At 38.8% G+C, this 26511-nt stretch overlaps 2 protein-coding genes across 6 annotated transcripts in view; both read left to right on the top strand.

Moving 5' to 3' along the window:
- The first annotated feature begins 7084 nt into the window (after positions 1-7084).
- LOC124999659 (sodium-coupled neutral amino acid transporter 2-like) overlaps positions 7085-26511 on the top strand; it is a 28944-nt gene continuing 9517 nt past the window's right edge. Inside the window, exons 1-16 of one of the 5 annotated variants that reach the window (XM_047574606.1) lie at positions 7085-7222; positions 8072-8197; positions 8289-8364; positions 8464-8579; positions 9367-9437; positions 9538-9630; positions 9912-9987; positions 10973-11055; positions 11240-11298; positions 11464-11640; positions 11740-11819; positions 11947-12047; positions 14318-14442; positions 14532-14676; positions 14760-14857; positions 15122-16285. In XM_047574606.1, coding sequence (XP_047430562.1) covers positions 8112-8197; positions 8289-8364; positions 8464-8579; positions 9367-9437; positions 9538-9630; positions 9912-9987; positions 10973-11055; positions 11240-11298; positions 11464-11640; positions 11740-11819; positions 11947-12047; positions 14318-14442; positions 14532-14676; positions 14760-14857; positions 15122-15247 — 1512 coding nt within the window. In that variant the 5' untranslated portion in view covers positions 7085-7222; positions 8072-8111 and the 3' untranslated portion in view covers positions 15248-16285. Of the gene's footprint in view, positions 7223-8071; positions 8198-8288; positions 8365-8463; positions 8580-9366; positions 9441-9537; positions 9631-9911; positions 9988-10972; positions 11056-11239; positions 11299-11463; positions 11641-11739; positions 11820-11946; positions 12048-14317; positions 14443-14531; positions 14677-14759; positions 14858-15121; positions 16286-26511 lie in introns of those variants that run through there. The other 4 variants (XM_047574602.1, XM_047574605.1, XM_047574603.1 and 1 more) reach the window with 4 other exon arrangements.
- The window catches only part of LOC124999661 (sodium-coupled neutral amino acid transporter 2-like), a 45608-nt gene continuing 44076 nt past the window's right edge, over positions 24980-26511 (top strand). The window contains exons 1-3 of the mRNA XM_047574609.1: positions 24980-25093; positions 26033-26158; positions 26274-26349. Of these exons, the coding sequence (XP_047430565.1) occupies positions 26073-26158; positions 26274-26349 (162 nt within the window). The 5' untranslated portion in view covers positions 24980-25093; positions 26033-26072. The remainder of the gene's footprint in view (positions 25094-26032; positions 26159-26273; positions 26350-26511) is intronic.

Here is a 26511-nt window from a genome sequence, read left to right as displayed (position 1 = left end):
AACATGACCTGAGATTCATGACATTGATCATTATGGAAGGAACAAATGCACATGTAAACTAGACCTACTTTACAGTAAAAGTTAAATTAGCTCCTTTTCAGTTTTAAAGAACTGCTTCTCCACACAAAACACACAAAAATCTCAGTGACAATTTTAGGGCTGGTGTCACTCTTTGGGGTTCAAGGGGAACAACAACAACAAAAGGTTTAAAATGCAGACTGTCAAGGAAGGTAGGTTGTATGGTTGGACCCAGTAAAGAGGCAATGAAGCAGGGGATAGAGGCAAAAAGTAGTTCATGAATATAAGAAAAACTGAAAGTGCTGCAGATATGGCAGGAGTCCAAACACAAAGACAAAATGAACATGACGGGATAACTGGAAGATGGCAAGTAGACAAAAACATGACACAACAAGTAAAACGACGTGACTCCGAACGAAGGAAAAGGCAGAGTTATATTTACACAAGAGAGCACAGGTGCGATGAGACACAGGTGAAACGAATGAGGGCGGAGCACACAAGGAGAAACAAATCAGCAATCAAGGGAAAACATGAGAAGGAATATCAGACAGGAAGCCAAGGAACTTAAAACAATAAATAAAACAGGAAACTAAAAATATGTTCGAGGTGAATGATACGGAGTTAGTGTTGGAGGTGTGGACAATTTTAGGTGCATAGCATCTTGCAAAGTTGGAAAAATAAAATCTCATGTCACTGTACAACCTGTGTTCTGCAGTGACAATAAAGGATATTCTTTTATTAATTCTGTTTTTCTTCTCTTGGGTGACAACAGAAAATCAAAGTGTTGTTATTTAGAAGACATGATAAGATCAACATCCTCCCTATTATCTGTTTCAGGCTGGAGCCTGACATGACAAAAGCAAATGCACAATAAACTGGTCCAAACCAATCAAAACCTTCAAAAATATTCCATGAAAAAAAGCAGACATCCATGCTCATGTTTGATCCCCACAACCAAACGCTGGCAGGTGTCTCCATGTCCAACAAAAGTGTAAAAACAAACTGACAGCTGGTAAGGAACAATCAGCTGGAATCCTGATGGAGGACTTGTCCTTGTATTAAGACACTGAGGGTTTTGTATATTAATGATGAGAGGTGGAGCATTTAACAGCAATAACTGAATTAACCAAATGCAAGTTAAAGCAAACCGAATCAGACTGAAGTTACACGACTTGACCTGATGGGGGTGCAACAAACTAATTTAGAAAAAAGCCGTTGACTCAAACTGAATCCACCAGTTCACTGGGTCAAATCTAACTGATGGACCAGTGCATGTTTTTGCTTCTTGTTTTATCACTTCTTCAAATTTACAAAGATTAACCTGAGATCACTTTAATGTCTAAATGAATCTCTACTCTTTTCCCCTTTTTGTCTAAATTATATTACAGATGTAGAATAGTTACGAGAGAAGTACGCACGACATTATCATTAGCAAGGGTAAAAAAGATGCAAACATATTTAAGCCTTAAGAATAGGGAAGAATAGAATTAGAATAGGCTCTATATATGATAACTGAACAGTAAAAAGCAATCAGGCTAGTAAAAGGTTGGTCCCCTTTTTGCCGTCTTAACTGTCTTAATTCTTCATGACAGACTTTCAACAAGGTGTCGGAAACATTCTTCAGAGATGTTGGTCCATATTAACAAGATGGCATCACACAGTCCCCACTCACAGTGTGTGTGTGTGTGTGTGTGTGTGTAGTTATTTTTTCTACATCCATGGTTGGTTTAGGGTTATTATTTTGAATGGTTCATCAGTCCATCAGCTTTGATAAATCAAGCATCCATGTGCTCTCAAGGCCAAAGTGTGACTACAGACATTATCAACATCAGCATGAGAAATTTCAGTACATGTAAAATAACATCTTAATGTTAATTGGGTAATTAATGGGTAATTATTTTGACCGGTTTTCTTTTTGTCAGTTGTTTCATAACAATCAGAGACAACTATTACTCATTGTTGTTGTTCCTCATTTTTAAGAAAATAGAGAGATGTAATCAATCTAAACACTGAAAAACACTGAAACGTGGCTGCAGGATGATGAGTATGTCAGTTTAAATGAGGCCACGCCATCCAGTTATAGTAACTATCACATTCCTCGAGGCACAGGCCGAGGAGGAGGAGTGGCAGTAATCTTTCACTCTGATTTATGTATTAATCCTAGACCTAAGCAAAGCTTTAATTCGTTTGAAAGCCTAACTCTTAGTCTTGCGCATCCAGACTGGAAAACACACAAACCAATTCTCTTTGTTGTAGTGTATCGCCCACCTGCTCCTTACTTGGAATTTTAAGCTGAATTCTCTAAGTTTCTATGTGATTTAGTGCTTAGAAAAGATAAAGTCATTATAGTAGGTGACTTTAACATCCATGTTGATGTTGGCAGTGACAGTCTTAGCTCTTCATTTATGTCATTATTAGACTGGCTTTTCTCAGAATGTAAATGGTTCAACTCACTGTTTCAATCACATCTTAGATCTTGTACTAACTTATGGCATAGAAACTGAAGGTCTAACCATATATTCTCACAACCCTCTATTGTCCGATCATTTTCTTGTAACATTTGAATTTACTATAAGTAATTACACAGTTAAAGGAAAGACATTTCGTTATGGTAGACACTTATCTGATGATGCTGTGACTAGATATAAGGAATTAATACCTTCAATATTTAACTCAGTGCCTTATGTTAGTGATGTGGATGTCAGCAACCACAATCTAACTCGATCACAAATAGATTATTTTGTTGACAGCACGACAGCATCGCTTAGTACAACTCTATATCTAGTTGCTCCTCTTAAAAAGAAGGTGGTAAATCGAAGGAGGGTAGCTCCATGGTATAATTCCCAGTTGCGTAGTTCAAAGCAGACAGTTCGAAAGCTGGAAAGAATTTGGCATTCCACTAGTTCTGAAGAAGCTCACATAGCCTGGAAAGATTAACAACTTCTAAAAAAACTCTCCGTAAGATTAGGACAGCGTATTATTCTTCATTAATAGAAGAAAACAAGAACAACCCCAGATTTCTTTTCATTACTGTAGCCAGGCTGACAAAGAGTCACAGCTCTGTTGAGCCATCTATTCCTTCAGACCTCAGCAGTAATGATTTCATGAGCTTCTTCACTGATAAAATTGTTGGCATTAGAGATAAAATTCATAGCACCCTTCCATCTGTCAAAGATGTAAGTACAGTGGCATTAGAAACCTCTGTAGGACCTAGTCAACATTTGGATTCTTTCTCCCTAATTGATCTTCCTGAGCTCACTTCAGTTATTACAGCATCTAAACCATCAACTTGTCTTCTAGACCCCATCCCAACTAAGTTGCTCAAGGAGGTTTATCCATTAATTAATACCTCCATATTAAATCAGATAAACTTATCTTTATTAACAGGATATGTGCCCCAGTCTTTTAAAACTGCTGTAATTAAACCATTACTTAAAAAAACCCACTCTTGACCCAGATGTTTTAGCCAACTATAGGCCAATTTCCAACCTTCTTTTTATCTCTAAAGTTTTGGAAAGGGTTGTTGTCAATCAGTTGCTTGATCATTTAAACAGGAATGGTTTGTTTGAAGAGTTTCAGTCAGGTTTTAGAGCTCATCATAGTACAGAAACAGCTCTGGTTAAAGTTACCAATGATATCCTCATGGCTTCAGATAATGGACTTGTCTCTATACTTGTCCTGCTAGATCTCAGTGCTGCATTTGACACTATTGATCAAAATATTCTACTACAGAGACTTGAAAGTGTAATCAGGATTACAGGAACTGCACTAGGCTGGTTTGAATCATCTGTCAGACAGATTCCAGTTTGTCCATGTAAACAACAACTCTTCTATATATACCAAAGTAAGCTATGGAGTTCCTCAGGGTTCTGTGCTAGGACCAATATTATTCACATTATACATGCTTTCCTTAGGCAATATTATTAGAAAGCACGGCATAAACTTCCATTCCTACGCAGATGATACCCAGCTATATTTATCCATGAAACCAGATGAAATTAATCCGCTGGTTAAACTCCAAGCATGCCTTAAAGACATAAAGGCTTGGATGACCTGTAATTTTCTACTTTTAAACTCAGACAAAACTGAAGTTATCGTATTTGGCTCTAAACATGTCAGAGATTCATTATCTAATCACCGGCTTTTGTTGGATGGCATTACCTTGGCCTCCAGTACTACTGTGAAAAACCTTGGTGTTATATTTGACCAGGATATGGGACCGCTTTCTTTCACCTTCGTAATATCATCAAAATTAGGAGTATCCTTTCTCAGAGTGATGCGGAAAAAATAGTTCATGCATTTGTGTCTTCCAAGCTGGATTATTGTAACTCGTTACTGTCTGGCTGTCGAAGTAGCTCTTTAAAAAGCCTTCAATTGATTCAAAACGCTACAGCAAGAGCACTGACAGGAATTAGCAAGAGAGATCATATTACTCCAGTATTAGCTTCTCTTCATTGGCTCCCTTTAAAATCTAGAATTTAATTTAAAATCCTCCTCCTTACATACAAGGCCCTGAAAGGCCTAGCTCCATCATATATGAAAGACCTCATAGTACCATACTGTCCCAGCTGATCACTACGATCTCTATGTGCAGGTCTGCTTGTGGTTCCTAGGGTTTCTAAAAGTAGATTGGAAGGTAGAGCCTTCAGCTATCAGGCTCCTCTCCTATGGAACCAGCTCCCAGTTTGGGTTCGGGAGGCAGATATAGTCTCTACGTTTAAGGTCAGGCTTTAGACTTTCCTTTTTGAAAAAGCTTATAGCTAGGGCTGGACTTAACCATCCCTTAGTTATGCTGCTATAGGCCTAGGCTGCAGGGGGACGATGCACTGAGGACATGTCCTCTCCTCTTTCTTCCCTGGCTCCTGTCCTCTAATATCTTATCATTTTATTTTCTGTCCCTTATAATTTACTAACCACTGTGTCTTACTCTCTCCCCTCCGCTCCCCTCCCCCTCCATCGTCTTGTGAGGGTCTCTGGTCTGGAGTGCCGAATATCTGACCAGTGGAGTTCTAAGCTACATCTGCTGCCGTGGCCTCATCAACCAGCCCAGTCTTCATAGTCTGGAGTGCTGTGTATCAGACCTGTGGAGCTCAATAAATTGCATCTGCCCCAGTCATCATGGCCTCCTCCAGTTGTCCACTCCTATCTAGATGAACAATTCACCAACCTGCCCATGATTCCTGTCATACTCACAAACTGTCACAGATCATCAACTTTGTGTTATATTACTAGACCCTACATGTTTCCTTCCGCTTGATGTATGTATCTATGACAGAAGTTTGTTTATCTTGTTTCTCCTGCTCTTATTTTCTCTCTATCTTCTCTGTTTCTACCCGGCTGGCCTTCGGCAGATGGGTCCCTCCATATGAGCTGGGTTCTGCTCAAGGTTTCTTCCTGTTAAAAGGGAGTTTTTCCTTGCCACCGTTGCCCTCAGGCTTGCTCTGGAGGTTGCAGGCTGGTTTTTGTGAAGCGTCTTGAGACGATTTGTATTGTTATTGGTGCTATATAAATAAACCTGAATTGAACTGAATTGAATTGAAGATAGTATTGATTATTTAATGACTTTGTCTGCTTTAATTTAGTGGCCACTATGATTTTCGAATAAAAAGGAGCCTCTCTGTTGTCGTCTCATCTTTAACACGGTGTATGAAAAGCTGGTGTCATGGCATGACATGGCAACAAGGTGTATTATGTTTATTATTTTGGTTCCTGAAAACAGATCGCATTGTCTCTTCTTCTCTGGACTCCACCCTCAGTAACATTTCCTTTTAGATTTCCAATCCGGTTGGGTTGAGTTGTCATACCAGGTTATGTGTGCATAGCTGATGAGGAATGAAGGCAAACATACAGCCATGCCAACAACATAAAGGCTTTCAAAAAGAAGTATCATCTTACATATTTCAGTGCAGTGGGTTGACATTCTTTTAGTGTTTTCTGCTGGCAGCATGTTATGTTCCTATGTATTGGTTAACATCAGATTCAAACAGCATGAACTGCTTGAATTCCAGGGATATTGGCAGCCTGAATTTGGAGTCAGAGCCTGTGTTTGAGTGGAAGCACGTTATCGATGACGGACCCACACTAAACTCAGTGGTGTTTGCTTTTGTTAATACTGTAACCAGATACTATATTATACAATAAAAATATACTGAAGCTTGAGAGAGCACTGCTCAAGGTGGCTATTCAAAAGAGCTGGACATTATCTGATTATCTCCTGTAGTGCAATGGAACCATGGGATTGCATCAGTCAGAGGAAGGGCCCGCCTACAGGGGGGAGGAGGCGTGTCCTCTTCCCCATATCACAATTGTCACTCTAAATAACTCTTTAGTTATTTGTTGTGTGCTGTGTCTTCCTCCTGCTTTGACAACCTAGACCTTCAGCAAATTGGTGTGTTCTTCAATAATCACTGCCAGAGATTTTTTCTGTCTCTAACCGTAGGATGGTAAATTACCATAATAATGGAACATTAAGGGTTCCAGTTATAACCAAGGGAGTGAGATTCAGGGTGGGGGCATATCTCTGGAAGCTTCAGTGCCCCCCTGGTTCCTGGAATGAGATTGTAAAGAAAAAGAAAGGACAGAGAGGGTTATTGTCACTGTTTTCTATTGTTCTACACCCTCCAAAAATTGTGATTTCATGATTTTGTTAAAAACCTGAACAGTTTTGTGAGATATGATTTGTTTGTGGGCTTCCATTATTGTAAAATGAGGGGTTCTTAGTACATGTCTATAGTTTTCCTGGGGGGGATTTTCCAGGTCAGACTACTACAGTAACATAACATTAAAGACATTTTTTATAACAAACAAGGTTAAACAAGAAAAGCGTACCACATAGGTGGGATGTCAGTGTGTAGAAGTGTGTCTGCTGATGGGTGAATGTCCTTGAGTAGAAGTGTAGGATGAAGAAAAATAATTAAGAATCAGGCTGATGCCAACCAAACAAAAACATGGCACCTTCAGGATGGAACAAAAGACACACACACACAAACAGAAAGAGAGATTGAGAGACTAGACTAGACTCCTCCTCCTCCCCTGATGTACTATAACAGGTGCATTTCCTGGTCTCTTTCAGCGAAACTATTTCTTATCCAAGCACACAACATGTGCTGGAATTTAATTAGTAAATACAGTGAAGAAATTTTGAGTTGTCATTTCTACTTTTAACTAAAAGGATTTCACAGACATCCTGTCACATCTCTAAAAGGTAAGGATGCTGTTTTTTCTCTCTCCAAAAACTGCTCATTGTAGATTAAATTAAATTCAACTTTATTGCCATAAATAGTATATGTATTAGATTAGGATTACCTGTCAATTAGAAATGAGACCTTTTTTTCTAATGACTCTGTCCCTTATTAAGTGACAAGAGATGGAAAAAAAATCAAAAAAACAAACAAACAAACAAAAAAAATACCTCTGTCTCAGTTGACAATGTCACTGGCAAGCAGAGCAAGGATGAAGTTGATCTAGCGTATCTTTATTCATCGTGTTGTATATGTAAATCTATGACACCTTCAGGCGGTGTCATGCACTGTGACATCATTCTGCTTCGTTTGCAACTTCATACTGAATACCAAGTAACTAAGAACTATGTAAATGTCTTTATTTATTTTTGTCATATTGTCATAAAAATCTGGCTCGCGAGCCCCAAACTGGAAAGCCAGGGATAAGGACTTTTATCTTATTTAAATATGACACGATGACTAAATACGCTTGATCAACTTCATCTGTCACTCTGTGCCATATCCACTACATGAAGTAGTCACAGAGAAGTCTGTGTCTGCCAGTGTCACTGGGAGGATCCTCATATGGTATCAATCTCACAGACGACCTCTGCGGTTATTGCAATTAATATGGCTCTGGAATCTGTTTCTGTGTGGGTGTGGCTCCTCCCTCTTTTTCTTCCTTCTCCTCTCATTTAAAAGAAGTCACATGATCTGAGATTCGTAAGGAAGGCTGCAGAGCGCTCCTGTTTCCGATTGATTATACAGCAGAATTAGGAATACACATAAAATACATATACTTACAAAAACATTTTTTTCTTCCACTTTTTCAGTAATAAAATGCATGGTGAGCAACCCTCTGCCTAAACTGAGATGAACCGTTTAAGCACTGCTCCAGAAGATGAATGCAGCACCTCCAACAGCAATGATGACCAGTCGAAAGAGACGCAACTGGACAAGTGAGGCTCATTTCAAAATCTGAACAGAATACTTTGAAAACCACACATCATGTATGTTAAAATATTTTCCTTCCTTTATTTCCTTTTACAGCACTGAACAAGACTCAGAGAGCCAAACCTTCCTCCCTGAGCATCACACAAGCAAGAAGAAGAATGACCCTGACAATGTAAGAGCTCCTCTTATCCTCCAACACATGTATCTCCTTCAAAAATCATGTGATTGTTTATCATTCACTAACTCGAATCACCTTGTGTTTTCTCCACAGCATCAAGGCAAGACCTCCTTTGGCATGTCCGTCTTCAACCTGGCTAACACCATCATGGGCAGTGGCATCCTGGGTCTGTCCTTTGCCATGGCCAACACTGGAATTGCCCTATTTGTGTAAGCATTTATCTATTCAAGCAAACAAGGCATGCATTATTAATTAGGTTTTCATAATGACAAAAAATTGTGATTTGCTGATACTGCAGACAATAGTAATGTTATGTATTAAGTATGAGGTTCAAAGAAATATTTTTTCTTGTCACAAGACGTGGTAACGCTTTTGTTTCAAAGGATTGTTTCATTTCAGATTCAGCTGTGGGGCGTGCAGGCACACGTTTGTTTTTTATTACATCAAGGTTGCGAGGTTGGCAGCAATGTGGCAGCACTGTTTTTCACATTGTTCCTGCACATAAAGACCTATTAAATTAAACAGCTTAGATTTCCCTTAACTTTGCGCTCTTAGTGGATGGAAATAACCATTAACCGAGGTTTGCATCACAACATGAGGTTCTGTGTTGGAACCTGCTGGATAGCTGGGATCTGTCTACAAGTTTTTATGTTATGTGTGTGTTAAGTTAAATTCATTCATTCAACACTATGAATTCAAATAAATGGCAGATTATAGTAAAACAACAAGAAAATACTTCTGTGATGAATAATATCATTAGATTGATAGTTTTGTTAAAATGTGTCACAATTCAGTTTAAATGAAAGTTTGTTACTGCTTATTATTGTTGGTTAACTACCTAAGCTAAATGTCAGTGTGTTTCACTCAGGAAATGTCATTCGGTTGGCATTTAAAGTCCCATGTTCAGAACTTTATCACTGATAGTCTTGGTTCTGTCCTTCTGCATCTCAGTTGTGAGTCAATCTATCCCTAAAGATCCCTCTCATCTGCTTACAGGATTCTCCTTGTGGCTGTCGCCTTGTTCTCCTTGTATTCTGTCCACTTGCTGGTAAAGACGGCCAATGAAGGAGGTGAGTTTGTCATACATTCATGCATCCATACTCCCCAATTGCTTTTGTGGTTTTAAATGCAAAATCAGCAACTATTTGGGTGTTTATCTCTTGAAAGGTACACTAGTCTATGAACAACTGGGTTACAAAGCCTTCGGGTTACCGGGGAAACTTGCAGCCACCTGCTCCATCACTATGCACACCATTGGAGGTAAGAGTATTCTCAGCATGTTCTTATATGGGTTATGAAACAAACTACAGCGTGGTTATTCTGCAAACTCAAACACTGTGTCTAAACTGAGCCTGAAACCAGTACGTATTTTTAGAACGTAATAAAAAATACGAGTAAAAACTTTTTTTCTTTATTGAACATCTCAGCCTCTTACCAATGTTACAGATCACTATTTTCGTACAGGAATTTCCTACATCAGCATAACTTAGAACATAATTTACAGTAAAATGCTTTAACTGCAGTTGCTTTTGTCTCCACAGCAATGTCAAGCTACCTCTACATAATTAAATATGAGCTGCCCATAGTGATTCAGGCTTTTACAGGAAGCAACAATGGGTGAGTGACAAAATATTTTACTAGCTTCCAAATAGTCAGTGTGTCTTAGAAGTAAAATAGCTGGTTTGGTTGTCATGGAGTTGTCTTGTAATCAAAGAAAGCTTATGTTTATGAAATGGGGGCTGGCTCATAAAAACATTGCTCCATAGAGGTCAAAATGTATCTTCTGAGTAAGATAGCTGAAGGGTAACATCAATTTACATGGAAAATCATTCTCAGAAATCTTTTTTGAACTGAAGTCTTATTGAGATAGGTAGCACATGTAGCACCTCAAACTGAATTACAATACATGAGGATGAATTACAACTGTAGTACAAGGTTAAATGACGAGAATGATATCTGATATGTGAAACCTGAATTAATTCCTTACTGTACAGGACAATTTGGGCATTTTCCTTTGAATATTTTTTTTATTTTTTTGCACAAATTAGATTTACTTAGATTAAGAGAGAGTTTGTTCATCCGAAACCAATTTGAAACTATTTAAAAGAGAGTATCAACATTTCCATGTGATACAACCATATATGTGTCATCGGCAAGTAAATGAGGTTAAAAGGAATTACAAACCCCTGGCAAATCATTTATATGAATCAAAATTAAGAGTGACCCAAGGATAGAACCTTGGAGAACACCACACAGGGTCTTCGCTTTTCATGAAGAATACCCATTCAATGATACATACTGATCTCTGTACTGTGAATAGTTAAACAGCCATTTTAAAGCAGCTCCTTGAAAACTGTATTTTTGTAATTTTTTAATAAGTATACTGTGATTGACTGTCCAAAAGGCAAGAGAAAATTTTTTATTATCTAAAGCAGTAGAAATGTTAAGGACAAGTTGAGTAATTGCCATGTACATTTTTTTTTCTAAATCCATATTGGTGATCGTATAATAAGTTATTTTCATACTCTTGAGTAAACAGGTAAAAACAGGTAGAATGGATATAGGATTTTATATATATATTACAATGTGGCCTGTGTTTCAGAGAATGGTACATTAATGGAGACTACCTGGTACTGATTGTGACGTTTTCCTTTATCCTGCCCCTCTCATTGCTCAAAAACCTGGGTAAGTAGTGTGTAAGAGTGTTTATGTATCAAAAGCAATTCTGAATAGGGTTGGGTGAGGAGTCAGTGATGCACTTTCACGTGCAAGTCTTAAATACGGCTTGAAAAAATGTTAAAAGGAGCATTTTACAACTTTAAAATAGAAATAACTCACTGTTCACGTTTGTGTTTGCTTCCCCCCTCAGGTTACCTAGGTTACACCAGTGGTCTGTCCCTCCTCTGCATGGTGTTTTTTCTGATTGTGGTAAGTATGACCCACCTTCTCCCCTCACACACCAACTTATTTCATGCCGTCATAACTTGACACACGTATGTACCCGCTGAGTCTTAGTCAGAACACATTCCACTTTTCTGTGAAATAATATTTTGTACTGTAATCCAGAAAACAAATATTGCTCTGTTTCTCCAGATGATCATTAAGAAGTTCCAGATCCCGTGCCCTCTGTATATTGATGATGACACTCTGAACGAAACCATGACTAAGATCAATTTAACCTGGTCCCACAGTAACTCCACTACTGCCAACTCCACTGCTGTAGACTACAGCGACACTTGCAAGCCAAAATACTTTGTCTTGAACTCACAGGTAAGGTACTCACTTTAAGATGCTCAGTGTTAAGAGGAATGACACAAAACAAATTAAATTTGGTACAACTTGTGAAATCATTTGTCTTGTGTTTCCCAGACTGTCTACGCTGTTCCCATTTTGACCTTTGCCTTCGTCTGCCACCCCACCATCCTGCCAATGTACAAGGAGCTCAAAGAGTCAGTGTCCATTGTTTGCCTTTAGACTTTCTAACCACAGCTGCTGTCCTGTCAACAATCCCCCAACTTGTTATCATCTTTGGACTGTCGTCTAAATGACACATTCTCTCCCTTCTTTCCTAAACAGCCGTTCTCGTAAAAAGATGCAGAGCGTTGCCAAAGTGTCCTTCCTGGCCATATTTATCATGTACTTGCTGGCCGCCCTCTTCGGATACCTGACTTTCAATGGTGAGTCTTGGTCTGGGAACATTTTTATTTAAATATTTGTTTTGGCAAATGGCAGAACCACCTACTAGTGTGGGTTTACAAGGAGTCATTGTCCTCTAACATTAAATGTCAGAGAGGATCAATAGTCCAAGGTTAGGGTTATTAAACTTTTGGGTTTAATAAATGCACTCATTAAAATAAAGGGGCACCACCATCAACAGAAGGAAAGTATTGCAACTGAAGTAATTAATTAATAGTTCAGTCTCATCATCTGAAGTGTCAGTCCTCAACACAATGATCATCTATTTCCAGCTCAAAAGGACCTTTTCTGACGACGACTTAAGTGAAATGTATGATTTATGTAACACCAGTGAATAATAAATAATAAACGATAGATGAATATATGAATTATGTGATATAACACACAACAATTGTGTAAAATGTGGCTGAAAGGCTTAGTAGGATAATAAAATTAATGAGTTTTGGCGATAGTGAGAAGAAGTTGAACGAATATCAGGATGCGAATGGAGCGTTAATTTCATAAATTAATGACTAAGTAAGCTGAATGAAAATTGATTCAGTTTACTACACAACAACAACTCTGATCAAAGCGTGAAGAGTGGGCCTACTTTCTGCAGCGGCAGGACTCTGGTGATGAACTCTTCTGAACCACTACAGGTCCTGACCTCCGACATCTCTAACAGAACAGGATATGCACTTTTGGTATTTGAACCAGACAGGAGGGCTGTTGGGATTGCTGGATCCTGATCCAGCCTGAGAGGTTGATGATGTGTAGTAAAATGTTGCGACTAATAAAAAAACTGCTTTCAATGACTCATGAAAAATATTGTGCCTAATATGTGACTGCTGTAACGGTTAAAACACAAACGACAAACAAAAAAAGTTAGTCAGGACGAGAAGAAGGAATAAAGAAGTTTGAGAAGTCTGTAGAGAAGTTATGATCCTAAAAAGTGAAAGTTTTTGTTGTTTTTGTCCTTTGCACTTCATGGGGTGTCTTTGTTACAAAACATCCATTTCCAGGGGCCATTTACATATGGACGCTCCTATTTCACCCTATACGAACATTAAATCAAGGTTGCACGTGATGGACTCATCTGCTTCTCACGATGGTCAGTCATCGAATTTAAATGATACATTGTTCAGTCACACTCACGTTATCAGACACATTCATTCATTTCTATTTATCTATATTCAGTCATACTATTATACTATATTAACATTTCTCAATACTAATCCTAACTCATGTGATAACTAATAGTATGGCTAACTAATAAAACAAAGAAGAAAAGAAATGTCGAATATCTTACCACTGAGTGGCATAAAGTGAAAGTTGAGCATGGAGATTAGCCACATTAGTTTGAATAATAAGCTTTAACTGCGTCTAAATTGTAAAATTAGTTTAAAAAATGGGGAAGTGCTGTTGCGCAATTGACTGCACCAACAGATTTGAAAAGCAGTCAGAGATATATTTTTACAGATATCTCCGACTGCCAAAGAAAAGAGATGTAAATGGATTTCTGCATTAATAAGAAACAACTGGAGTCCAGTCCCACTCAGTGGCCAGAGCTGTCATACCCCGACATCTGTCATCAAGTTATAATCATCCCATAATGTTAAATTAATGAATGAAGCTTAGCCAATGTTAACCTTTTCATTAAAATAATAATAATAATAATAACGTAACTCTGTGGTCTGTCGTTACCTACTGTCATTTCAGTTCAGCATCAACATTCACTACTTTGGCTTTTTAACATGAATTTAGATTTTTTAACATTATAACTAACAACTCTGACAAGATGGCCTGACGTTTGACAGCATAAAATTCCAAATGTTTTCCCAGACTAGTACAGCCAAAACACATGAAATAATTCAACATTTCCCACGACTACTTCAGTCCATGCTCTTTGTTTTCCTTGCTGAGCGCCTCCAACATGGCGACGATTGGTGACACGTCATGAAAACCCTCTACAGATTATGAGTTTGGTGCAGTGCACTTATCTTGATTTTAGTACAGGAATGAACATTTAATCACAAAGAGGTTTCTCAGGAATGTTGCAACTGTGATGAAAGAGGTGTTCTCCTAGATAGGCAAATGTTCCAGGAACACTAGTTATACAACAGTTTGATAGGACAGAAAGACAGTGTCACAACCGGTAAAACCAGATTGGTGCGGTGTACAGTTTAAGTTAGGGCGAGTTCTATCTAACTTTAAGGCCTCCAACTTAAAATAGAAAATTGTCCCTTCTTGTCTTTGTTGCCTTTCTGAACAGATCAAGTAGGACCTGAGCTGCTGCACACCTATGCCAGGGTTTATAAGTCTGATGTTCTCCTGCTGATCGTCCGTCTGGCTGTGCTGACCGCCGTGACCCTCACTGTCCCTGTGGTGCTCTTCCCTGTAAGTGTCCAACAGGTCAAGCCCCTTGTCAGTCAGTAGAACTAGTGGGTCATGGAGGCTAACCTCTCTGTCTGTCTCTCCATATACAGATTCGTACTTCCTTTAACCACATCCTGTGTGCATCCAAGGAGTTCAGCTGGCTCCGCCACATCATCATCACTGTGGTCCTGCTGGGTGGCACCAGCCTCCTGGTCATCTTTGTACCCACCATAAGAGACATCTTTGGCTTCATCGGTGGGTATCTGTGAGTGTTAATGTGTTCTAATGTCATGTACGTTACGAAACTACTATGATATGAAAGTTCTTCCCTCCATCAGGTGCCACTGCTGCGTCCATGCTCATCTTCATTCTGCCCTCAGCTTTCTACATCAAACTGGTCAAGAAGGAATCCATGAAGTCTGTGCAAAAGATTGGGGTAAGGAAATAGATCAAAACCTTAGCCAATCAAATTAGTATTAAAGAAACAAGGCTGAACACTTACCTTGTTTAACTCTCATTTATAGCATTTGTAGCTGTTTTCTATGCTAAGCTAATTGGGTGCTGAGCTTAGTGTTATAGTTCACAGACAATTGAATTGTAACATGTAACAGTAGACAGGAAGCACATTATTGCATATCCTGAACTGAATGTTTCACTTAAGTTCTATGTTTTCTAAATGTGAAACTGTTTTCCTTTCTAGGCCATACTCTTCTTGATATGTGGAATCGTGTTCATGTGTGGCAGCATGACGCTCATCATCCTGGACTGGATCCACAATGCTTCAAAGAGTCCTGAAGAACAGGCTACTAAAGTTCCAGCTCCATGACACGATCCATGCTGCTGTTGCTATGCAACTGACCAAACAACCTTGGGCACAGTTTTGCCGACTATTTTTGTATATTTTTTCATACCTCTAATTCTGTAAATTTTTTGATTACACTTTTTATTTTACTTTAATCTAATCTCATTTTATTTTATCTTTTTCGTGTTTACTTTTATATGCAACTAAGCTACGTTGACAAAGTAATTTCCCTCGTGGATCATTTAAGTCTGTCTAAGTCTAAGATGCGACACAGATCCTGCACGGGTAAATTTTTTGTTTCTGATTTGAAATTAGCAGCTTTTTGGGCTTTTATTTTTTTATGTAAGCCATGATAGTTTGTGCACAATTTGCAGCCGTTAAAGAAAACACAAGAACTCACTCGCTGCTCGGCATTTTGAGTGTTTACATATGGTCGCACAGTCCTGTGCTTTCAAAGTGTTTCACACTAAAGAATACCACAACCCCCTTGGACTTGGTTTCCTGCTGAGTCTAGAGCCTGTCATTGGTGCTTCCAACACTAACACACCACCAAACTGTTATTGTCCATGTATTTATGGAAGACCGTGAATCAGTGAAATTTAATCAATTTTTCTATATTTATATAATATTGTATACTCCGTTGAGTTCCACTGTATATATGCTTTGTTTTGTTTTTGAGTTTTTTTTTCTTTTGTATGTTTCCTTTTTGGCCTGTGAACTAAAACCCAGAGCAACAAAATGTTCTTTCCACTCATCTCAGTCGGAGAGTACTGTACATCAACCATCTCTTGACCTCAGGAGCAAAGAGGGCTTTGCCTGCCAGTGTTACAGTTTTGTTTCAATGAAACACAATGTACATCCTGTGGTTTAATGTTCAATTAAAATCAATGATAACCTGTAATGTGGACAATTTGGTTCCTTTATCAGGCAGTTTGATAGACTGGTGTAGACTGCTTATTATTGTAAAAATACCTCTGCAAACTATTTGATAGTCCTACAACCCATCAGACTTTTTATTGTTAATAAATTCAACTCCACGGTGCCAAGAGCTAATGACCATGAGCCAAAATGCCTCAGTGCTGTTGTAGTCTCAACCTTTCCACAATGTCTTTTTCTTCCTGCATGCACCTTGATCGGATCGCAGTATTAGAAATCCTGCCAGAAATACAAGCTTTTTTTATTTATTTACTTGTTTACTAAATCTCTCGCCGTCTCTAACTACAACATTAACAAAATAAAGGTATTGAGCATTATGCTACAGACTACAGACAAATTCTGAGCAAAATCTGTGAATACAACCTACCACTGACACAGTTACAGGTTTAATTTCCCAAGAGTTTAACAGCATGTTAAAGCATGACTGCAGTTTTGAAACCCTTTTCTGTTGACAACGCTGCCCTCTAGTGTCCATCAGAGGGCACACCACAAATTAGATGTTTAACCATGCCTATTAAAATAGTGGCCCGCTGGCCATATGTGTCACAGGACCAACCCCTGAGTGGCCCAGCCCGTTGTCCAGCCCACCCAAACTGAACTGAACTGAAGACATGCAACTCTCTGTGTAGCCTCTGTGTTGTTTTGGAGCATTGTTACGGGTGTTAACAGGAGTAGAGCCATGATACAGAGAGCCATGAGAGTAGAGCCATGACTCTAAAACACTTAAATGTAGAATTGACAATGAAAAACAGATCAGGGTCTGTGGATTTGACCCTGTCTGGACTGACAAATTCTTAGTTATTTTACTGTCAAGTTCAAACGCCAGACCTATGTGCTTCATTTGCATTGAGGTACTAAAAGGTTTTTATTCAGTTAAACGCATGTTGTAATGTGCCAAGATAGATATGAACAGAAATAATTAATTGTATTTATTTTATTTTTATTCCAGTGAAAAAATACTTCTATGACCTCAAATTCTGTTCATTTACCTGTTATTGTGTTTTATGCACTTTTTGATGAGCCTTCATCATGTTAACACATTTGAAAGATGGCCCTAATTTGTGATTGAATAGCTCTGCTTTAACCACTGCTTTAATGTAGAGTTGCAATCAAAATTATTCAACCCCTATTTCAAATTACATTTATTGCAAAAATGTACAAACTGGTGGCTGTTTACAATAAAATCAAACAAGAACAGCTCAAATGACTCAACACAACAAATATAACAAGTGGTTTCTCCAAATTCAACACAAGATGTCACTTATGTTTCAAAATTATTCAACCCCTTCATGGCAAGCATCTTTAGCACTTATCACCACAAACATAGTTGAACACCTCCTGGGGAATTTTTGTCCATTCCTCATGGGCAAAGTCCTGCAGTCCACTAAAATTCTTGGGTTTGCTACAACCTCCTTTTTCAAATCCAGAGTCTGAGTTCACAACACTAATGCAGCACATCCGGTTCAACAGGATATACCAAATGAGGCAAATAAGATATAAACGATTTCAAAAAGAATTTTAAATATACATGAACGGTAAAATAAATGATGATTTCTTCCAGTAGCAGAAATGCAGAAAACCGGGGAACTCTTTTCCTTTCATCAAAACTTTTGACACTGGCAGTTCCATCTTGCAGCTGCCTTTGAGTGAATCTTTGATTCTCTTTGCCGTCATTTAATATCTCAAGGCTTCTTACATGAGCAATGAGTATGTGCGTTGACTATTGCACAGCGGGAAATTTTTGCACATGGTAAATCCACAGTCCAATAAATATATAAAGAAATATGTAAAAGCAAATGAAAAGAAAGTGAATATGAATTATTGCACAATATCAGCATAAATAAGGGTCATTGCACAAAAGGAAGTGATCCAACCAGCTGACTTAGAGTGTCTGCCACAAACAGGAATGATTTCCTGTGGCGCTCTGTAGTGCATCGCAGTGTGATCAGTCTGGTGCTGAAAGAACTCCTGTGTGCTGACCAGCATGTCATGGAGTGGGTTGGACATATTGTCCAAGACAGCTTTCACTTTGTGAAGCATTCTCCTGTCTGACAGCACAGTCAGAGGGCCCAGCCTCATTTCCACACTGGCACATGTGAATCAGTCTGTTCAGTTTGTTGCTGTCCGCTACCCTCAGCCTGCTGCCTACCCCAGCATGCAACAGCAGAGAAGATAGGACTAGCTACCACAGACTCGTAGAACATTTTGAGCATAGTGCTACAGATGTTGAAAGACCTCAACCACCTCAGAAAATAGAGGCGATTCTGGCCCTTTCTGTACAGTCAGTGTTCTTCCCCCAATTCAGCTTATTGTCAGTATGAACCCCCAGATACTTGTAATCCTCAACGACATCCACACTGACCCCCTGGATTGTAACAGGGGTCACCAGTACCTTGGTCCTCCTCAGGTCCACCACCAGTTCCTTTGTCTTTGTCTCAACCTCATCCTCAGTGTAGCTCATTTACACATCCAGTAGAATCAGGAATGTGTATTCAGGAAATCCGTAAACCATTTCTTTGGAAGTGGAGCATGGGCGGCGAGTCTGGTACTATCTGTTCTAGCTCTGTGGCTCATGTACCAGTGTAGGCTATATATCTATACAACCATTTAATGGACTATTTTCGGTGTAGAAGACAACGTTAATGCAGGCTAAATGGATGTGAAGAAACTGCTACTACCAGACGCCTCTGTCACGTACTCCCTCTTCCAAAGACGCATTAGGTAAACTTCATGATTTCAGTAGTTAGTCGTATCGACGCTCTTGGTTTCTGAACAATGGAAACAACGATCATCTTCGATCCGTTGATACAATATTTTGCATATATGGTGCTTTCATACGTTTTGATCGGATTCAGGGAGTGATTGATATAATAGGTACAGTTACAATGTTGAATTTAAAGTTTGGTTTGTGTTCACAGGGAAATCTAGATCCGAAGATCGAGAACATGTTCCAGTACGTAAGGAAATATCTTTTACATACTATATAGGATGAAAAGGATCTCTGTTGCTGTGCTGCCAGACAGACACACCGCTCAGTTCAGCAAGGACTTGGGTCTGTGGAGTGCTGTGTTCACTCCAGCTGAGACAAAGTGGAGTGAAAGATAAACGCACCGGGTTTCTGAACAACACAAGAGCAATAACGAATATTTTAAAAATGCCCTGAAATTGCAGTAGTCTAACTTATGATGATACCCAGGACTGAGTAATATGTAGTAAAATATGTAGTAGCCATCACGAGGCCTGACTGCATCTTTGGAACCCTCGTGGGTGCTTTCAGTGACTCCTGAGTGACTGACTCCTGAGTAGGACGAAGGAAAGTTGACGACATTTGGCATGATAAGAGTCTGTGATGGAATCTGCCGAGTTTTGCCTTGTATTGGTCATTTTGTATGTGGTAGACTATCGCCGAGAACAGCCTGATCGGTGCTACCGAACAACACCAGCTCGAACGCAAAAAAACAAAGAACCAAAAAAAGGCAACTGGACTTTACAAGTCTTTACAAGTCCACTTGCCTTTTTTTGGTTCTTTTAAGCTACTTTTGGACTACAATGACCGGAATGACTAAGCACCTTCACAGACATTTGCTTGAACATTTCCTGTCAGGTGATCGACAGGTGTGAAAGCCAATCGCTGCCTTACAGCGACGTTTTTGAGTGATGAGTTCCAGCACTACAGGATGAATAAGATATTACCTTACTCTTTGGCATATTTTCTAAGTAGCCTATATGTATAAAAAGTAATTTAGTAGTAAAAAGATTTTATGACCTTTTGAAAATAAAAAGGTGACTGTCAAGATTGATCTGATGCGACTGATCATTATTCTTGATGTAAGAAACTTCATTGTTTTTGTTCTGCTTGAATTTTCAAACCTGAACCAGAATCCATCAAATAAACAGTTTTCATTGTCAGATACATTTTGGGTTCTCCCAGACCCTATACCATACTACTACTACTCTTACTAATACTACTACGATGACTACTAGACTACTACTACTTCTACTACTACGACTACTACTAATACTGTGGAAAGTTCAGTCAGCAAAAAGGTCAAAATGAAAGTGAGGTTTAATGTATAAAAATCACGTATAAAATATAAATTAGGTTCATACTGAATGTGAGTTGCTGATCTTTTATTTTGCTGTGTATATTAATTCAAAATAAAGAGGACTGGACCTGCGCCACTTTAATCCCAGTATCCCCAATACTCGTATAATGCAGCAGTCAGAAGAAGTCGTTTTTCCATTGTATGTGGGAATGTTGACATATTGCCAGGTTTTGGAAAAGGCTGCTTCATCTTATTAGTCAAAATATGAGTTAAACAATTCCTCCTGATCCCAAACTATGTATTCTGAATATTTGCCCTGACAATTTTTTAGCTGTAAATTTATGAAAAATCTCTTGTCAATGCTTGTCTCAATCCACACATCTGAACTGACTGGATGGATGCACACTGCTAACAAAGTAGCATGTGCTATTACTGTGGTCTGAGCAAAAATGGCCAAAATATCCGTAATAATGGAGTCAGCTATGATAAATGGTAAATGGTCTTGCTCTTATATAGCACTTTTCTACCTACTCAAAGGTACTCAAAGCGTTTTTTATCGTCAGAGACACATCCACCCATTCGCTCACCAATGCCAGTTGCACTGGGAGCAACTGGGGGTTCAGTGTCTTGCTTAAGGACACTTTGGCATATGGCACACTCGGGGGATCAAATCGCTAACCCTTCGGTCATGGACAACCTGCTCTACCTACTGAGCCATAGCCTCCCTTTGTGTTTTAAATACACAATATAGTTCCATTAAAGCTACTAAACAACTTTGAATGTGCTGAGATGGAAACAAAAGCTCACTCTGTTATTGCCTCCATCAGGCTCCTCTCTACTCTTTTGCTGCTGTGCTCATCTTTGTCCTGCCCTCAATACGCCAGTAGATAGTGCTCTAGAGCTGTTGTGGATTCAATAGAGAGCAGTAAACTAACTTAAAATGAACTTTGTCTTCTTTCCATCAATCCACAGAGACTACTGGCTACACAGTGAATCCTAATCTGTGTGTTCGTGAAACAGTCTGGTTTTTATTATGGGCTAAGTAGTGTGTAGGTAATAAATGATCTTCTGTCATAACTGATGCATGGATCTCCTTCTAAAGAGATCTTTTCCCCAAATATATTTGTAATGTTTCGGGATGCCAGTTCCACAGTAACCACATGAAGCTTTATGTTAATGTCACCTATTGTACTTCATTACATCTGTAAAGATTAATCTAGGTCCAGCTTTTTTTCAGAGAAGGTTATGTATAAAGTCAGCACATGCAGGCTTTTATTTACTTTTAACCACCCTCCTGCATCCCTCCTTTCACAGAAGAGAAGTAACATGACCTGAGATTCATGACATTGATCATTATGGAAGGAAGGAAAGCACATGTAAACTAGACCTACTTTACAGTAAAAGTTAAATTAGCTCTTTTTCAGTTTTAAAGAACTGCTTCTCCACACAAAACACACAAAAATCTCAGTGACAATTTTAGGGCTGGTGTCACTCTTTGGGGTTCAAGGGGAACAACAACAACAAAAGGTTTAAAATGCAGACTGTCAAGGAAGGTAGGTTGTATGGTTGGACCCAGTAAGGCGAACAATGAAGCAGGGGATAGAGGCAAAAAGTAGTTCATGAATATAAGAAAAACTGAAAGTGCTGCAGATATGGCAGGAGTCCAAACACAAAGACAAAATGAACATGACGGGATAACTGGAAGATGGCAAGCAGACAAAAACGTGACACAACAAGTAAAACGACGTGACAGAGAACAAAGGAAAAGGCGGAGTTATATTTACACAAGGGAGCACAGGTGTGATGAATTTTAGGTGAATGTGCAGTGAATGTGAAAAAGAGATTTTATTTTATTTATCTTTTGGCTTGCAATTTTTTTTTCTTTTACTGTTTATCCTGAGCATCTTGCAAAGTTGGAAAAATCTGGAAAAAAACAATCAAAACCTTCAAAACTATTCCATGAAAAAAGGCTGACATCCATGTTCATGTTTGATCCCTACAACCAAACGCTGGCAGGTGTCTCCATGTCCAACAAAAGCGTGAAAAAAACTGACAGCTGGTATGTAACAATCAGCGGGAATCCTGATGGAGGACTTTTCCTTGTATTAACACACTGAGGGTTTTGTATATTAATGATGAGAGGTGGAGCATTTAACAGCAAAAACTGAATTAATCAAATGCAGGTTAAAGCAAACCGAATCAGACTGAAGTTACACGACTTGACCTGATGGGGGTGCAACAAACTAATTTAGAAAAAAGCTGTTGACTCAAACTGAATCCACCAGTTCACTGGGTCAAATCTAACTGATGGACCAGTGCATGTTTTTGCTTCTTGTTTTATCACTTCTTCAAATTTACAAAGATTAACCTGAGATCACTTTAATATCCAAATGAATCTCTACTCTTTTCCCCTTTTTGTAGACTGCTAGGATTAATTAACTCCACATAACATTTTTATTTGAAAGAGTTCTTTCCAAACATGGAATTATTTAACAACTTTTGTTGACCTCAGATCTTGACCTGTACACTGTCACATGTCCATGGAAAGGAGGGGGCAAATGAAATGATGATATGTGTTTTGGAAAACTACACACTTGCCACAGAACCACCTCCTTCCAAAACTTCCTAAAGCTGCATTCGCTATCGTCATATGTGTGTGTTAAGATGTACACTCGATGGCCACATTATTAGGTACACCTTGCTAGGAAAAGGTTGGTCCCCTTTTTGCCTTCTTAACTGTCTTAATTCTTCGTGGCACTTTCAACAAGGTGTTGGAAACATTCTTCAGAGATGTTGGTCCATATTAACAAGATTGCAACACACAATTCCCACTCACAGTGTGTGTGTGTGTGTGTGTGCGTGCGTGCGTGCGTGCGTGTGTGTGTGTGTGTGTGTGCGTGTGTGTGTAGTTATTTTTTCTACATCCATGGTTGGTTTAGGGTTATTATTTTGAATGGTTCATCAGTCCATCAGCTTTGATAAATCAAGCATCCATTTGCTCTCAAGGCCAAAGTGTGACTACAGACATTATCAACATCAACATGGGAAATTTCAGTACATGTAAAATAACATCTTAATGTAAATGGGGTAATTAATGGGTAATTATTTTGACCGGTTTTCTTCTTGTCAGTTGTTTCATAACAATCAGAGACAACTATTACTCATTGTTGTTGTTCCTCATTTTAAAGAAAATAGACAGATGTAATCAATCTGAATAAAGTCTTGATTATTTGATGTTTGTCTGCTTTAATTTACTGGCCACTATGATTTCGAATAAAAGGAGCCTCTCTGTTGTCGTCTCATCTTTCACACAGCGTATGAGAAGCTGGTGTCATGGCATTACATGGGAACAAGGTGTATTATGTTTATAATTTTGGTTCCTGAAAACAGACAAAAACTCAAAGTCTGTTTGACCAATTATGCGTGAGTATAAAACATAATGAAGCACTTTTTTTTCCTTTATTTTGTGATTGCATTGTCTCTTCTTCTCTGAACTCCATCCTCTTCCAGTCAGGTTGTGTTGAGTTGTCATACCAGGTTATGTGTACATAGCTGATGAGGAATGAAGGCAAACATACAGCCATGCCAACTAAACATAAAGGCTTTCAAAATGAAGTATCATCTTACATATTTCAGTGCAGTGGGTTGACATTATTGTAGTGTTTTCTGCTGGCAGCATGTTATGTTCCTATGTATTTGTTAACATGAATCAGATTCAGACATCATGAACTGCTTAAATTCCAGGGATATTGGCAGCGTGAGTTTGGAAGCACGTTATTGTGTGGTGTTTGCTTTGGATAATACTATATTCAGATACTATATTATACAATAAAACTATACTGAAGCTTGAGAGAGCACTGCTTAAGGTGGCTATTCAAAAGAGCTGGGCATTATCTGATTATCTCCTGTAGTGCAATGGAACCATGGGATTGCATCAGTCAGAGGAAGGGCCCGCCTACAGGGGGGAGGAGGCGTGTCCTCTTCCCCACATCACAATTGTCACTCTATTTATTTATTTACTTATTTGTTGTGTGCTGTGTCTTCCTCCTGCTTTGACAACCTAGACCTTCAGCAAATTGGTGTGTTCTTCAATAATCACTGCCGGAGATTTTTTCTGTCTCTAACCGTAGGATGGTAAATTACCATAATAATGGAACATTATGGGTTTCAGTTATAACCAAGGGAGTGAGATTCAGGGTGGGGGCATATCTCTGGAAGCTTCAGTGCCCCCCTGGTTCCTGGAATGAGATTGTAAAGAATAAGAAAGGACAGAGAGGGTTATTGTCACCGTTTTCTATTGTTCTACACCCTCCAAAAATTGTGATTTCATGATTTTGTTAAAAACCTGAACAGTTTTGTGAGATATGATTTGTTTGTGGGCTTCCATTATTGTAAAATGAGGGGTTCTTAGTGCATGTCTATAGTTTTCCTGGGGGGGATTTTCCAGGTCAGACTACTACAGTAACATAACGTTAAAGACATTTTTTATAACAAACAAGGTTAAACAAGAAAAGCGTACCACATAGGTGGGATGTAATAAGTGTGTCTGCTGATGGGTGAATGTTCTTGAGTAGAAGTGTAGCATGAAGAAAAATAATTAAGAATCAGGCCGATGCCAACCAAACAAAAACGTGGCACTTTCAGGATGGAACAAAAGACACACACACACAAACAGAAAGAAAGAGAGAGAGACTAGACTAGACTCCTCCTCCTCCCCTGATGTACTATAACAGGTGCATTTCCTGGTCTCTTTCAGCAAAACTATTTCCTATCCAAGCACACAACATGTGCTGAAATTTAATTAGTAAATACAGTGAAGAAATTTTGAATTGTCATTTCTACTTTTAACTGAAAGGATTTCACAGACATCCTGTCACATCTCTAAAAGGTAAGGTGTGCTGTTTTTTCTCTCTCCAAAAACTGCTCGTTGTAGATTAAATTAAATTCAACTTTATTACCATAAATAGTATATGTATTAGATTAGGATTACCTGTCAATTAGAAATTACACCTTTTTTTCTAATGACTCTGTCCCTTATTAAGTGACAAGAGATGGAAAAAAAATCAAAAAAACAAACAAACAAACAAAAAAAATACCTCGGTCTCAGTTGACGATGTCACTGGCAAGCAGAGCAAGGATGAAGTTGATCTAGCGTATCTTTATTCATCGTGTTGTATATGTAAATCTATGACACCTTCAGGCGGTGTCATGCACTGTGACATCATTCTGCTTCGTTTGCAACTTCATACTGAATACCAAGTAACTAAGAACTATGTAAATGTCTTTATTTATTTTTGTCATATTGTCATAAAAATCTGGCTCGCGAGCCCCAAACTGGAAAGCCAGGGATAAGGACTTTTATCTTATTTAAATATGACACGATGACTAAATACGCTTGATCAACTTTGTCCATCATTCTGTGCCACATCCACTACATGAAGTAGTCACAGAGAAGTTTGTCTCTGCCAGTGTCACTGGGAGGATCCTGACCCAATTGTCCAAATCACACGCTGGGTTCATTTCATCTCTTCGTTAGGAGAAATAGGGTTGGTAATTTATGCTTTATGAATTATGGCATGACCACTCGTATGGGATCAATCTCACAGACGACCTCCACGGTTATTACAATTAATATGGCTGTAAGAATCTGTTTCTGTGTGGGTGTGGCCTCCTCCCTCTTTTTCTTCCTTCTCCTCTCATTTAAAAGAAGTCACATGATCTGAGATTCGTGAGGAAGGCTCATGTTTCTGATTGATTATACAGCAGAATTAGGAATACACATAAAATACACATACTTACAAAAACATTTTTTCTTCCACTTTTTCAGTTTTAAAATGCATGGTGAGCAACCCTTTGCCTAAACGGAGATGAACCATTTAAGCACTGCTCAAGAAGATGAATGCAGCAGCTCCAACAGCAATGATGACCAGTCGAAAGAGACGCAACTGGACAAGTGAGGCTCATTTCAAAATACTAAAAATCTGAACAGAATACTTTGAAAACCACACATCATGTATGTTAAATCACGTGAATTTATCTGAATACTTTTCCTTTATTTCCTTTTACAGCACTGATCTAGACGCAGAGAGTCAAACCGCCCTCCCTGAGCATCACACAAGCAAGAAGAAGAATGACTCTGACTATGTAAGAGCTCCTCTTATCCAACACATGTATCTCCTTTCAACAATCATGTGATTGTTTATCATTCACTAATTGGGACCACCTTGTTTTTTCTCCACAGCATCAGGGCAAGACCTCCTTTGGCATGTCCGTCTTCAACCTGGCAAACACCATCATGGGCAGTGG

The sequence above is a fragment of the Mugil cephalus genome, chromosome 22 (genome assembly GCF_022458985.1).
Source record: "Mugil cephalus isolate CIBA_MC_2020 chromosome 22, CIBA_Mcephalus_1.1, whole genome shotgun sequence".
NCBI classification, from domain to species: Eukaryota; Metazoa; Chordata; class Actinopteri; order Mugiliformes; family Mugilidae; genus Mugil; species Mugil cephalus.
Note: the sequence above shows the minus strand (reverse complement) of the source record. Positions and strands in the feature narration are given on the sequence as shown.